The 12424-nt window shown below is 44.2% G+C and overlaps 2 protein-coding genes across 2 annotated transcripts; one reads left to right on the top strand and one right to left on the bottom strand.

Annotated features, from left to right (window-relative positions):
* Positions 1–5851: 5851 nt before the first annotated feature.
* On the bottom strand, positions 5852–6914 carry LOC129602316 (uncharacterized). Its single transcript, XM_055501315.1, has 2 exons — positions 6711–6914; positions 5852–6633 (listed from the first exon to the last, which is right to left on the bottom strand). Exons 1-2 carry the CDS (start codon positions 6885–6887, stop codon positions 5881–5883), a joined length of 930 nt encoding a protein of 309 aa, XP_055357290.1. The 5' UTR covers positions 6888–6914; the 3' UTR covers positions 5852–5880.
* A 4294-nt stretch (positions 6915–11208) lies between these two features.
* LOC129602317 (uncharacterized) lies at positions 11209–12072 on the top strand. The gene is made up of 2 exons (XM_055501316.1): positions 11209–11344; positions 11412–12072. The coding sequence occupies exons 1-2, from the start codon at positions 11328–11330 to the stop codon at positions 12070–12072; spliced, it is 678 nt and encodes a 225-aa protein (XP_055357291.1). The 5' UTR covers positions 11209–11327.
* The last annotated feature ends 352 nt before the right edge of the window (positions 12073–12424 follow it).

Genomic DNA, 12424 nt, shown 5'->3' with positions numbered 1-12424 from the left:
CGCGGACATTCTATCGATGCCACTGTCTCGTATGCATCATCAAACTTATGTTTTTTTCTAGTACTTAGTTTGTACTTTCACGTGATACTTATTAAAGGTCCTTTTGCTTCTATCGAAGTGTACGATACCACCCTAAATGGACCCTGGGCGACCGTCGCATTATCTGCAGAAGATCAAGAGCTGCTAATGGCAAACCACTGACTAATAATCACTGCCCCAAAGAGAAGCATGTCTCCAAAAAAGGACAAGATTGTACATGGACTAAGGACAAACACTTGTCTCGAAGGACCAACGGCAGAGGCTGTTGACGGAGCGAACGCTAGTTTAAAAAGGTGATGCAAAAGGTTTTGAACTCAGTGAAAGGGGGGAAAAGTTGTGATCGGAGTGGTGACAGTAAATGCTTGGTTTGGCTTTCGCGGAGTGAAGCATCTCTTTCATTACAGAACGCGTGCCCTGTACGCAGTGGCTGAGTAGCCTGAGTATGATAGAAAAATATTGTACACATACAGAGAGCGATCTGAAATGGATCCTGACTATTCTTAGCTGGTTCTTTGTGATGCGGTGGCGGATAAATAGCGTTACATGCGAAATGGCGGGAAAGGTTAGTTGTAGACTAGTGGCAGGCGTATTTACATTATTGGTGGATATGTTGTGGTTACTGGTAACAAGCAACTGGCTTTAACAGCTTCAGTACGCTTCCAAGCTAGAATTAATGTTTGGGAGGGTATCCAGTCCCGGCCACACCAGTGAAGCGAACACTCTGCCTGCTGTCTTGTTCTTAACATTACACTTTTCCTACGAACCTGCCATGGATAAAACAGCTTCCTCCGAACGTTTCCAACGGCAGCTATCATGTTGGCGCGCGCCTTGATTTGGAATAAATCGGAAAAAAAGCTGGCGATAGTACTGTAATCTTGGTACAGTTCATTTCGCCCTATAAATGCTTGCCCGGATCTTCCGCAGTTTTCGTGATCACTATAATAGTCTATAGCCGAAGTCTGTGCCAATGATTACAATAAGTTGCAATTCTATAACTTCTTGATGAAACTACATAGATTTATAAAAATAACTACTATTTTTTGCCCGAAATTACTCTTCTCTTATTTGTTCCGCGCAATTTGCGCGGGGTCTACTAGTTTATAATAATTGCCCTACAGAGTACACCAAATAGAAATATGTTTACAAGTGTTATTATTATTTGGCTTGCCGGTCCTACCGTGCAGCGTCCACATGAACAATAGAAAGAAATTATGCAAATGAAAATATAAAGTTGCTTAATTGTAATAAATTGTTAATCCTTTGCTTGACAGCAAAAGGTTTTACTGGTGTAAACACTGAACAGTTGGGTTGGCGGAAATGATCAGTAAAAACAAAAAGCAGCGGATGGGCGAGTATATGGATTTCGTACAAGATGAAAAGCAGCGTCCGGGCGATGGCGCTGTACTTGCCAGCTGCAGTCAGTGGCGCGATCGTCGTGTACAGTAGGATCGGCGTTCAGCGTTAAAGGTCAACACCGTCAGCACGATGAAAAGGACCACGAACGATGCCGGGTACCGCCCACCGTCGCAGTATTGGAGGTGGCGCTTTTTACCGGTTTGATAGAGGAGCGGATACCGATGCGGTGCGTCCGACGCCGGTAGTAGAGGAAAGGATTGCCACCAACCTACACAACCCCCCAGTGATCCCACCCAGTTGAGACTCTGAATCACCGTCGACCATGCCTCTAAACCCGGACGCAGGAGGTTCACCGTGATACCATAGGCTTCCGGCAGGAACGCCGCGTCGACGATGATTCCGGAAGGGACGGTAACGTGGCAGATGATGCGCAGGGGAAGGCAAAGGGGCCCGGCGATGTGGGCGGTGTGGGTGCGGCGGTTGTGGAGGGGGAAGGTCAGCTCTCCGAAGTGGTTGAGGCCGATGAGGACGTGGCTGGAGGGCTGCAGCAGGCTCACCGTCCACTGGACGTAGAGGGCGCAATTGCCGTGGGAGGAGGATCCGGCCAGGCAGAATACAGCTCGCTGAGGAGGGTGGCGGGAGCCGCTAGGAGGACCAGAGGAGGTCGACGAGGAGGATGTGGAGTTTGTAGACGCTGAAGGCGGTGGTGGAGGAGCACAGGCGCAGGAAGAGGACGAGGACGGCGGAGGTCAGGAGGATGCCGGTGCAGGAGACCAGCAGGTGACCGACCACCGAATGGGTCCAGTGCGGCTTTAAATACGTCTGTTCGGGGGTGGCGTTGATGTAGACGACTGGAAGCGGGTGGGTGACGACAGTGACATTGCTGTTTGTCGGCTGATCAAGGTTCAGCAACCGATTGGTTAATTCGCTGGTGAAACGCAGTAGGGGCGATATTAATGCTGTGCGTAAAGTCATTTACGGTATTATTGTTGGCAGTCGGGTGCCCCAATAAGTAAAGCTGCTTAACGAGCGGAAGGTGAATTTATTTAGCCGAGATGTTTAGGAAGATAACGTTTAGTGGGTGACGTATCGCATGTGTACAGAGTAAACTGTACGGTACAACTATGATACATGTGTACGATGAACCTGCGAATAAGTATAATAATGTTCTGGCTGCGGTGGTAAATGACCCGGCCGAGCCGGAGCATGTAGGGAATCTACGACTGTGTATTGCGGGTGTGGCGGATCAAACACGGCCGCTTCGGGTGAATGTACGACGCTTAGCACCTCTCCCCACCATTCAACATCGAAAAGTCTTTGTTTCCTCGTAATGCTACAGGTTACTGTACAGAGCTTTCTTGCCGGAAATGTGTTAAGTGGTGATCTTGGGATCAATGACTGAATGGAGAGCCTTACGCGTATGGAAACATGCATATTTTCTACTGTACCGGCAAATACGTATATATCTGAAGAGTCATGACAGCACACATCGGAACAGTGTTTGTGCTTGATTAGATGAAACCTGGATAGGTGTACCGTTCGGTGTGAAAAGGGTACTTGCGAGCTCTGGCCATGCGTCAATATTAATTATTCTTATAAAGTAAGTAATTTACTACTTAAGTAATAAATAAGCTCAAATCACCTGAAAGCAAAAAAATTTCAAAAGCAGGTTTGTTGCGTAGTTCTCGTTTTGTATTTGACCTTTTAACCATAAATGTGGAAAGTGCAAATACCGATATTACAATTCATTATATAAAGTTAACCGCTGTGATTGCCGATCCAGTAACTTTGTGTCTTGCAACAGGCTCAACGCTTTTAGTTGACAGATTTTGTTTCTTTTGTGCAACGCCGTACTTGTGATTTGCATGCTTAAGTTGATTGCAAAAAGCCCGCCACAAATATTCTGGAATTTTCGTGCCTTTAGGAAACTGGTATACCTCGGTGACCAAGTGCAAAACATGCGTAGTAGAGCGATAGGCTTTTGCATAAGAAGCCCAGAAACATATAACTACATAAAATAAGCTGTGCGGTCACGTCGTGGGTGTGACCAACGACGATGGTGGTTCACCGCGCTCGATCCTTGACTTTGGATGCGCGACACAGCGGTCGGTGCGGGTGGATTACGGGAAGGTGTTCCAGTGTTCTACCCGCCAGAAACCGGATAAGAGTTTTCCAAGTTACTTCCAGTTCTTCCAATACTCTAGCAATACTCTAGCGGAGCAGGGTGGCCTCGTTCTCAAGCGGAATCGGGAGATCAAGTGCAAGTGCTGTTCCACGCTCGCCCCAACCGTCCATGAATATGGTGTCCCTGCGAAATTTCCTGTTGGGCGTCGGACAATTAGCTGGCTACAAATAGCTTTTTACAGTGGAATTATTCGGCGTACAATTGCATTATCAAGCACATCACTTCTGTCACTCGGACGATTTGTATTCGCGGCAGAAAGATGAACGGTGACACCTTCGTAGAGTCCAAAAGCCGGACGTGTTCCGGCGAAATGATGGGCCATATCAAGCAAATTCTGGATGCGACCGGCAGTCGCATTGGAAGCTTGATCGTGCACCGGGGTTTTACAACTGCCAATATACGTATCACGACGTTCTGGTAGTTCCTGAACGATATCAGCGCGGTGTGTGCCGGTCGCGTAGTGCTGTGAGCGGGTGATTTGCAAGGATTATGCACTGACGTCCGGCGCGATGACTGCCGACAGCCTTGACGTGTTGGAATTTTACATCCGGTACGTTGCCTTCCACCTGTGCAACGTTAGTCTGACCCAGATTTCGATCTGTTTGAACGACACTTGTGTAGCAACAGACCACACAGTGCTGAACGAAATGCGCGGTGGACGACGGATCTGACCACCGGTAGATCGATGAGGGGAGACGGTAAACTTATCCTGGTAGCGTAAACCCGTTTTTGATTTCTTGCGAACGAGCACCGCTTAGCAGGGCTCGCTGAATTGACAAATGCAGGGAACTAACCGATTTGTGTATTCTTGTAGCTACTCCATGCGTTTCCATCACGATAATGGATGACCGCTGACATTGTCACTATGATGAAGAAGAACCGATGCCGTTGTGATAGCTGGAACCGTGGGATGTCAGCTGACAGATGTTTTTCTGGACCTCTGGCATCGGAAAGACGGAAACTATCCTGATAACTGATGCGCTTGCTGTCAATCTTCTGGAGCGCTGTTCCACTGCCCTACTCAAGGAGCTTCACTGTATTGTATACAGTGAAGATACAGGCCAGGCTAAACATCATAAAGGGTTCGGTGCGCGTGCAAATGGAAGGAGTTTGTTAACATAGAAGTCTGCGAGACAAAACTCCTTTCTGCCCCTTAAACAAACCTGTGCTACTTCGGTTGCATTGAAACCTATCCCATTGTGTAGAGAACGTTTGTGCCGACAGACTGGTGTCTCTCTCTTCAAAAAAGTGTTACTAGGAAGGTTTACAGAGCCGTTTAAAGAAATCAACCACATGACCAGCGGAAATGGACTAGTGGTTTGAAATGGGCATGTGGTCTCTGTGCTTTAACCAAGCGGCAACCATGAATGGGTTGACCAGCTCAATCAATGGGCGTTCTGAACAAGTGGCAACCATTAGTGCCCTGACCAGCCCAGTCGATGGATGTTTACCTTGCCTCAGTCAGCTCGCAACAGATTCTGTTTTTCTTTGTAACATAAAGCCGCTTCTTATACCATTCAAAAGAGAATATAATTTACAACAAAACTGCCGGCTCAGAATGTTGATGATTGCCTCAACTTTTCAAACTGCAAGCCAAAAAAGATGAAGTATCGAGATGTCTATGGCGCTTTAACATAGACGCTCTCTCTGTTCTCTATCAACGCAGACTCCTTCCAAAATCAGACCTGGCCGATGGGGCCCCGCCTGTAGTCTGTATTGTATGAAATACAATACAGCCCCTGGAGAACTGCGTTGGCTGTTCTGAATAATTACATAATTAATTTTACTGATTTACTGCTGTATAACGAAACAAATTTGCAACCGAATCACGAAACGCAAGTACCGTATCACGCAAAAGAAGCATCTCAAGCATACTTAATCAGCATCGTCGGAATAATTTCGTCTCGAATGGTTCTCGACAAGATATCCGAATGCCACTGAGTGCAGGCTAATGTTCGAAAATATTAACATTAAATGGTGCTAATAGCAAGTACGGATACGGAAATAGTTGACAGAAGCCGGATGATATCGATAAAGAACATCCGGCACACGTACTGGCTTGGTGTGATAGCAAACCAAGCCACCAATACGGACAAGTCATGCAATCCAGGTGCCAGTTGCGGTGTGTGTTCAAAAACCGTTAAACCTGAGCGGGTTATAAGTTCCAGGTTAGCAATGTCCACCAATCGTGTGCGCGCGCGTGGTATCGTAAGCTTCTATAGAATACTGGTTGTTGCGTTCACCTTTTTCCTTCCGAAGACATACGAGGACGAGCTTAGTACATGTGATAGACAAAAAAACTAGCGAGAGAATCTGATAACCATGCCCGGCCCGTGCAACACGGGCAACCACCCAGGTTTGTCAGTGCTGGTAAACACATCACATTTAATACAAATAATCACCCCAGTAATACCGCACACTTTATTTCTTACAGTAAAACTTTGACTTTGTAGAACCACATGTGAAATTTCAGAGGACTCACTTTTTACCCATTCTGAAAGATTTTTAATTTTAGTCGGAGTATTTGTCACATCGCTGAGTCCGCTACGAGTGTTTCTTTTTCGCTTATTTTTCTGCAGCAGTTTTTCTGCTTCCCGTTGCTCGAGCGCTGCGATTACTTTACTGTCCGTCGCAATAAGCCCTGCTTCGGCGCGCAGACGAGAATCTTTAAGTTTTCTCTTTTTCTGAGGATGAGCGCTCATGAAATTATGGTGCCAATCTGCAGCCACTTTGTCAGCTGCAACCGATGGAAGAAAACCTTCTGCTTTAGAGATTGTGAACGCCACAATCTCTTCTATCTGTCCTTCAGTCAAAAGTGGAATTTTTCGAAGATTTGTGCGTATAACTTCCAGCTCGCTCACGTATACGGTGGCAACAGAAATGGGAACGTCTGATAGAAATTGGCTTGGAACGGGCTCTACGTAAGCTCGGCAGACCGCATCCGGGTTGAAAGGATAAATTCCGGAAAAAGCAAACCCAGAAATAATATTGGCGGCCATGTTAAATTCATCCCATTTTTTCACAAGGTGACGAGCGAAGTTTTGTTTGTTAACCTTCGATCAAATTTAATTTTTAGATTAATTTATCAGATTTATTTATTAACTAAAATTAGCATAAAAAACGAAAATACCTCTTCTTCAGCGATAAGGGTCATCAGTCGCAAATAATCCCGCCGATATTTTTTAACAGGGCCGTACACCTTCAGATCCATGGGTTGCAACTTCCCGGTCTGACCAGACGGCAGTATGACAACGGTAATATCTTTGTCAGACTTCATGCACTCCGATAAAAACTCCAGATTGAACATATGAGAGCTGTGCCCATCGAGAAAAATAACATTCTGAAAAAATACACAACATTATTATTTTTCAACATTTATTTTTTAATAAAATGAAAGAAATTTATGACAACTAATTTTTTAAATTTTTTTAATAGAGAAAAAAGAAAATACGCACTTTTGCTGCCGTCATTTTGGGGATGACTTCTTCTCTGATATATGAAGTGAAAGTTGAATTATCCATCACGCCTGACGAGTTAAAGCCAATATGACAACTGTCGTCTGTGCCGTCAAAACGAAAAGCAAGGAAAACTTTGCCGTCAAAATTAATGGTCGCAGAATTTCTCCAGCCGCATTGCCGCCCGCCAACACCGTGATCAGTTCGCGGTCGTTACCGTCATAGTACGAAAGGACCTCCTTTACCCCCCGCTTGGCGTATACCGTCGTCACTTTTTCCGCTACCTGGAACGCTGACTCGTCAAAATTCCAGATTCCTGCAGGATCAAGCAGCAGGCCCTCGTTATTAAGCTCACTCAATCGTTGTATCCAACCCTCCCGATTCTCCACGGTCCACTCTTTAGCCTTTTTTGGGAAACGCTGTGTAAAATTCGCTGAGCAATCTTCGGGTGCCTTTTAAGAAATTCGCGATGCCAGTATGATGAAAACATCTTTCGATTTTTGGGCACATCTGTACAAGGTAAAATTTTTGTAAGTAAAGGAAAAACCAGTAACGTACAAATATTCTCACACTAACGTCACTGAATATTTCGTCAGAAACGGACGCATTCAAATTTAAAATTAACCAATATAAAAAAATGCGATAACAGTCAATAATTTAATTTAATTTTACACGAATAATTTTAAATCTCATTTTTAGCTACCTTTATATTTGGTCAGTAACGGCACAATCCGCTTTAAAAATCTTTTATCCAGAGGGATGCCGTTCTGCGCACACTTCAGCAGCAGATTTTCGATGTAGTTTTCTTCGGCTTCCGAAAATTTTCTCATATGTGCGCCTTTCTTTTCCGTACGCACGCCCTTCAGTTTATTCTAGAACGAAGAGTAAGGAACCTTGTACTTTTTCGCTGCAGCGTACTGTGACAGGTTCCCCGTTCTACAAGCCTTCAGCGCCAAGGCCATACGATCATCGTACGCTGCTGGTAAAGGCACGTCGCTGGCAGGTTCCTCCACACAATTCTCACTCAACGGTAGGCCCGAAACAACGCTGATACTCGCGCAAGAAATCTGCATCGCAGGTGCAGAAAACAAACTGGCAGGTAGCCGTACGTCGGTGATATTCTCATCGTAGTATATCTCGCCAGATGAATCTTTATATTTAGATGGTAATTTTATAACATATTATCAAGAGCTTGGTTAATCAATGTCAGTCACTGGTTACTGGAAATTTTGCGGAGAACCAATTATAAACAAAGTTATAAAACCAAAACAAAACTCGCATTTAAATTTTAATACGAGTGTGCGTTACAGTAAATAGCAGGCCGTGTTCAGCTAACGGCTGCGTGACGGCGCGCGGCTACCGCCAGCCTAAGGTTGCTGACAGTGTTGCACAGCACGCAAATGGTTATCAGATTCTCTCGCTAGTTTTTTTGTCTATCACATGTACTAAGCTCGTCCTCGTACTCGTACATGCACTCGTTGCATTGCAGGCTAAATGTTCGCTTCACTGCTTTTGCACGGACTGGATAGGGGATGCCCAATTACTGCTAGCATGGAAGCGTTTTGAAGCTTTCAAAACCAATTGTTTTTTACCAGGAACAACAACATATCCACCAAGAATGTAAATACGCCTGCCACGACAACCATCCTTCACCGCCATTTTGCAAGTAATGCTGATGATCTCCATTTATCAGCCACCGCATCATAAAGAACCAGCTAAGAATAGTCGGGATCCATTTCAGTTCTCTCACTGTGTGTTTGCAACAGTAGTATAATCCTATCAAACTCAGACGCTGCGTACAGGGCACGCGTTTGTAATGAACGAGGTGCTTCACTCGGCGGAAGGCAAACCAAACATTTACGGTCACCACTCCGTTCACAACATTTTACACCCTTTCACTGGGTTCAGAAACTTTTGCAACACCTTTTCAAACTACTTTCAAGCAACCTCTGCCGTTGGTCCTTCGAGATAAGTGGTTGTCATTGGTCCATGTGCAATCTTGGGCCCGCACTGAGGTGCTGAGTCCGAGTCTGAGTCTGACCCCTAAAGGGCTGAGTCTGACTGGTAAAGGCTGTCTGACTAGGGCTGTTTGACAGTTGAGGATTACACTTATTATTTATAGGGCATACAGGTATAACTGTACCATGAACCGTCCACTTTCACGACTGTACTTTTATTGTGCGATAAATGTGACAGTTGTTTCCAGCACTAAAAGGCTTACTGTGTGCACGCAAGCTAGTATGTACGTATAATTATGATTACGATAGTACTCTATTCTATGCAATTTATATTCCAAACTAGGGTCTAGATTTGATAAGTTTTATGGAATTTTTTGCATTGTATTTATGACGTTAAAAAATTATGTGTCACACATTTTTCACGCCATTAGCAAACAACTGCTGAATTTCGACGAAGTAGCCTAAAAATTTATAACTTGGTGACGTGACCTCAAATTCACATGGTTCGAATATCACAAAACTCTGGGTTTTTTTCTGAACAAAACTAGCTTAACAAGTTCATTTCTGGTAGATACTTGTAAAACTGACTAAAACCCTAATTAATTAAATAGTGTAAATAATTAGTGTGTGAACTAATACACTTAATCGCGATAAATGCAATGATATTCTAGATTATATTTGTGACGTCATGAACTGCATCTGGACGTGACAAAATCCAAAATCCCTTACCGGGACGCCTTTTACTACTACACCGCGTTCCTCGGAGTCTTTGTAATTTTTTTTCTTCGATGATTTACTTAAGCCAGAAGCGGAACTCAGTTTCGCTTTTGCAGTTCGAGTTCAGAGGTTCTCTTTACGTCGATAGTGTCGAGCGCGAATGCGCAAGGGTATATCGCACAATTGTTTGAGCCGGGCGCCTGTTTTGGTACAGCGGGCATGGTAATTGTGATGTCCTTTTCCCGACTACATAGTGTCCATATTTGCGAAAGGATCCAGGGGCTCGGCTGCTAACCAAAGAGTCAAATAAGTAGATCACTTTGGAGACAGGGTCGGCTGTACTTTCGGACACCTTCCTGTACTTTCGGAGATTTCATTAGAAAATAAAAAACGAGGCGCAAAGCTAAATTCTGTGCGCCCGGACGTCGGGGCGCATAGCAGTCGCCTAAAATTAAACAGACAATTATAAGTATAGATCCTAATATGGTCGCACGTTTTTGGAATGATTTTAATATTGATTCCGCATGCAGATATACAGCAAATACTCGGTTACTAATAATTAATACATGCCACTGCGCCTCTGACCTTATATGGATGAAGATGAGCTTATGCTGTGCATTACTGTACTTATTAATGTACTTATGCATCACTGTACTTATTACTGAAGATGAGCTTATTATTGTGCAGCTAGGTGGCCGCCGTGGAAACGTCGGCCCGGTCCTCTTGTTCGGGCCGGTTTGCGCCGGACCGGGCTTACCCAACACTATCTGAACGAGCCGTTTTTACCACTGTCAATTGTAATAATATTGGACTGTGTCTGTTGTCTAGTAAAACCCATTTGCTACTTGTACTATAAAAATGCTTTCGGTGCATGCTTGCTGATACGAACATCTTCATTTCACGCAAACTACCGGCATATATTAAATAATTTAGTAACAAGGAACACAGACAAGCTGCGATTTAACAATACACATGTTTGTGTTGACTGTTGAGTGTTTTCAAGTGTTGAACGTGAATCTACTGGCTGTGCAACATGAAACGGATACGTGAACCACTCGTACTATCGCCGTTAAATTTTGCTGCAAATCATCCAGCTCAGACTTAAAAAGGAACAGATGTGTCGACAGCAGAACGAACGTAGCACATTAAAAAGCTGAGAACTGCACTGCCGCTAAACGTTAACCTTGAACTTTTGGATAGTTGTGTTTTGATTTTAGCATGGCCGGGCACCGATCACCCGTTCATCCTGCCACGGAGCCCGTTCCCTTGGTTCGACTGACATTTAAGGTTCCTGCTTCCGAGTTTCGGATGTACTATGTCGTCAAAGAGCAGGCTGAAAGAAACTATTCCAATGTACTACTAAAGGATTGGTCTACGAAAGGTCTATGGGTCTACGAAAGCGTGCACACTCTGAATTATGAAATAGACCTTGCAGTTGGTGCATCATCAGAATATCCAGATCTTCCAGTTGGACTATGGATGTTTACCATAGAAAGAATTCAGCGATCCTCGATAGACGTACCCGAACGAAGAGAGATTAGTATTACAGCGTCAATTAAGCCTCACGCTGATTTATTCGAAGAACAACCCGCGATCCAACGAAACATTTGCACCAAGATGGATTTCGTCTTGAGGTAAGTGATGTGCCTCCATTATTTGCAAACAATGCGAATACAAACAAATTCTAACAAAAAATTGCAGTTTCCGAGTCAAACGGCGTAACATTTTGTCAGCAAAAGGAAATGCTACATTAGAACCAGGCAATTACGAATGCATTCCAGCCATTGTGGAGATTTCGGGCGTCGAAAAATTTTTATTTACGGGCAACGTCTTATCTTCTAACCAGACGCTGACCATCGATTTTCTGTTCCATACAAAATCCACGGCACCGACAACGTTAGTTAGACCGCAAGGTTTGAGTCGTTTGGCCGAACAAATGAGAAATATTTTGAAATTGAACAATTATGCAGACTTCAAGGTAATTTCGGCTGACAATGTCGAATTTTCTGTACACCGTGCCATCATCGCTGCTCAATCGTCAGTTTTTGCCACCATGTTTAGCACGGATATGTCGGAAAAATCAACTGGCACTTGCAAAATTACTGACATCACTGGAAACATTTTGGAAGCGATTCTCGAGTTTCTATATGGCCGCACCGTTTCGGAAGAATTAAAGAAAAATGCCGAAGAGATACTGGTCGTTGCCAGCAGATACGAACTGGAGGATCTACGTGACATTTGTGGAAATTTAATGGTTGCTGGGCTTACCAGGGAGAACGCCGAGCGGTATTTAAAATTAGCTGTCATCTACGAATTAAAGGACCTCAAGAAGCAAGCTGCCAAGATTGTAGCTAATTTGTAAAGGGGCTCTTCTTAACATCTCTTCCCCTTCTACCGTACATATGAATCTGCAACAAACAGAAACAATGAGCGTGGAGTAAAGTCTGTAAAGGGATTAAAGGCGCATGCAGTTTTTAAACATGTTTAAGCAGTGTTAACAGATGGTGCTAACAAGTGTGGCAACGGCACGAGCCAAAAAAAATGTTTTCCAGTCAGTCTTAATGGCCTGCGCTGAAAGTCTGAATCTGATTCTGAACGCTAAAAGTCTGAGTCTGAATACTTAAAGTCTGATTCTGATCCTGAAACTCTGAATCTGAATTCTGAATAATAAGACTCTGAGTCTCCCAGGTGACGACCCGAGTTTCTAATTAAAA

Source organism: Paramacrobiotus metropolitanus, unplaced genomic scaffold (assembly GCF_019649055.1).
Source record: "Paramacrobiotus metropolitanus isolate TYO unplaced genomic scaffold, Prichtersi_v1.0 Parri_scaffold0000396, whole genome shotgun sequence".
Classification (NCBI taxonomy): domain Eukaryota; kingdom Metazoa; phylum Tardigrada; class Eutardigrada; order Parachela; family Macrobiotidae; genus Paramacrobiotus; species Paramacrobiotus metropolitanus.
This window is presented reverse-complemented; position numbering and strand designations above follow the sequence as displayed.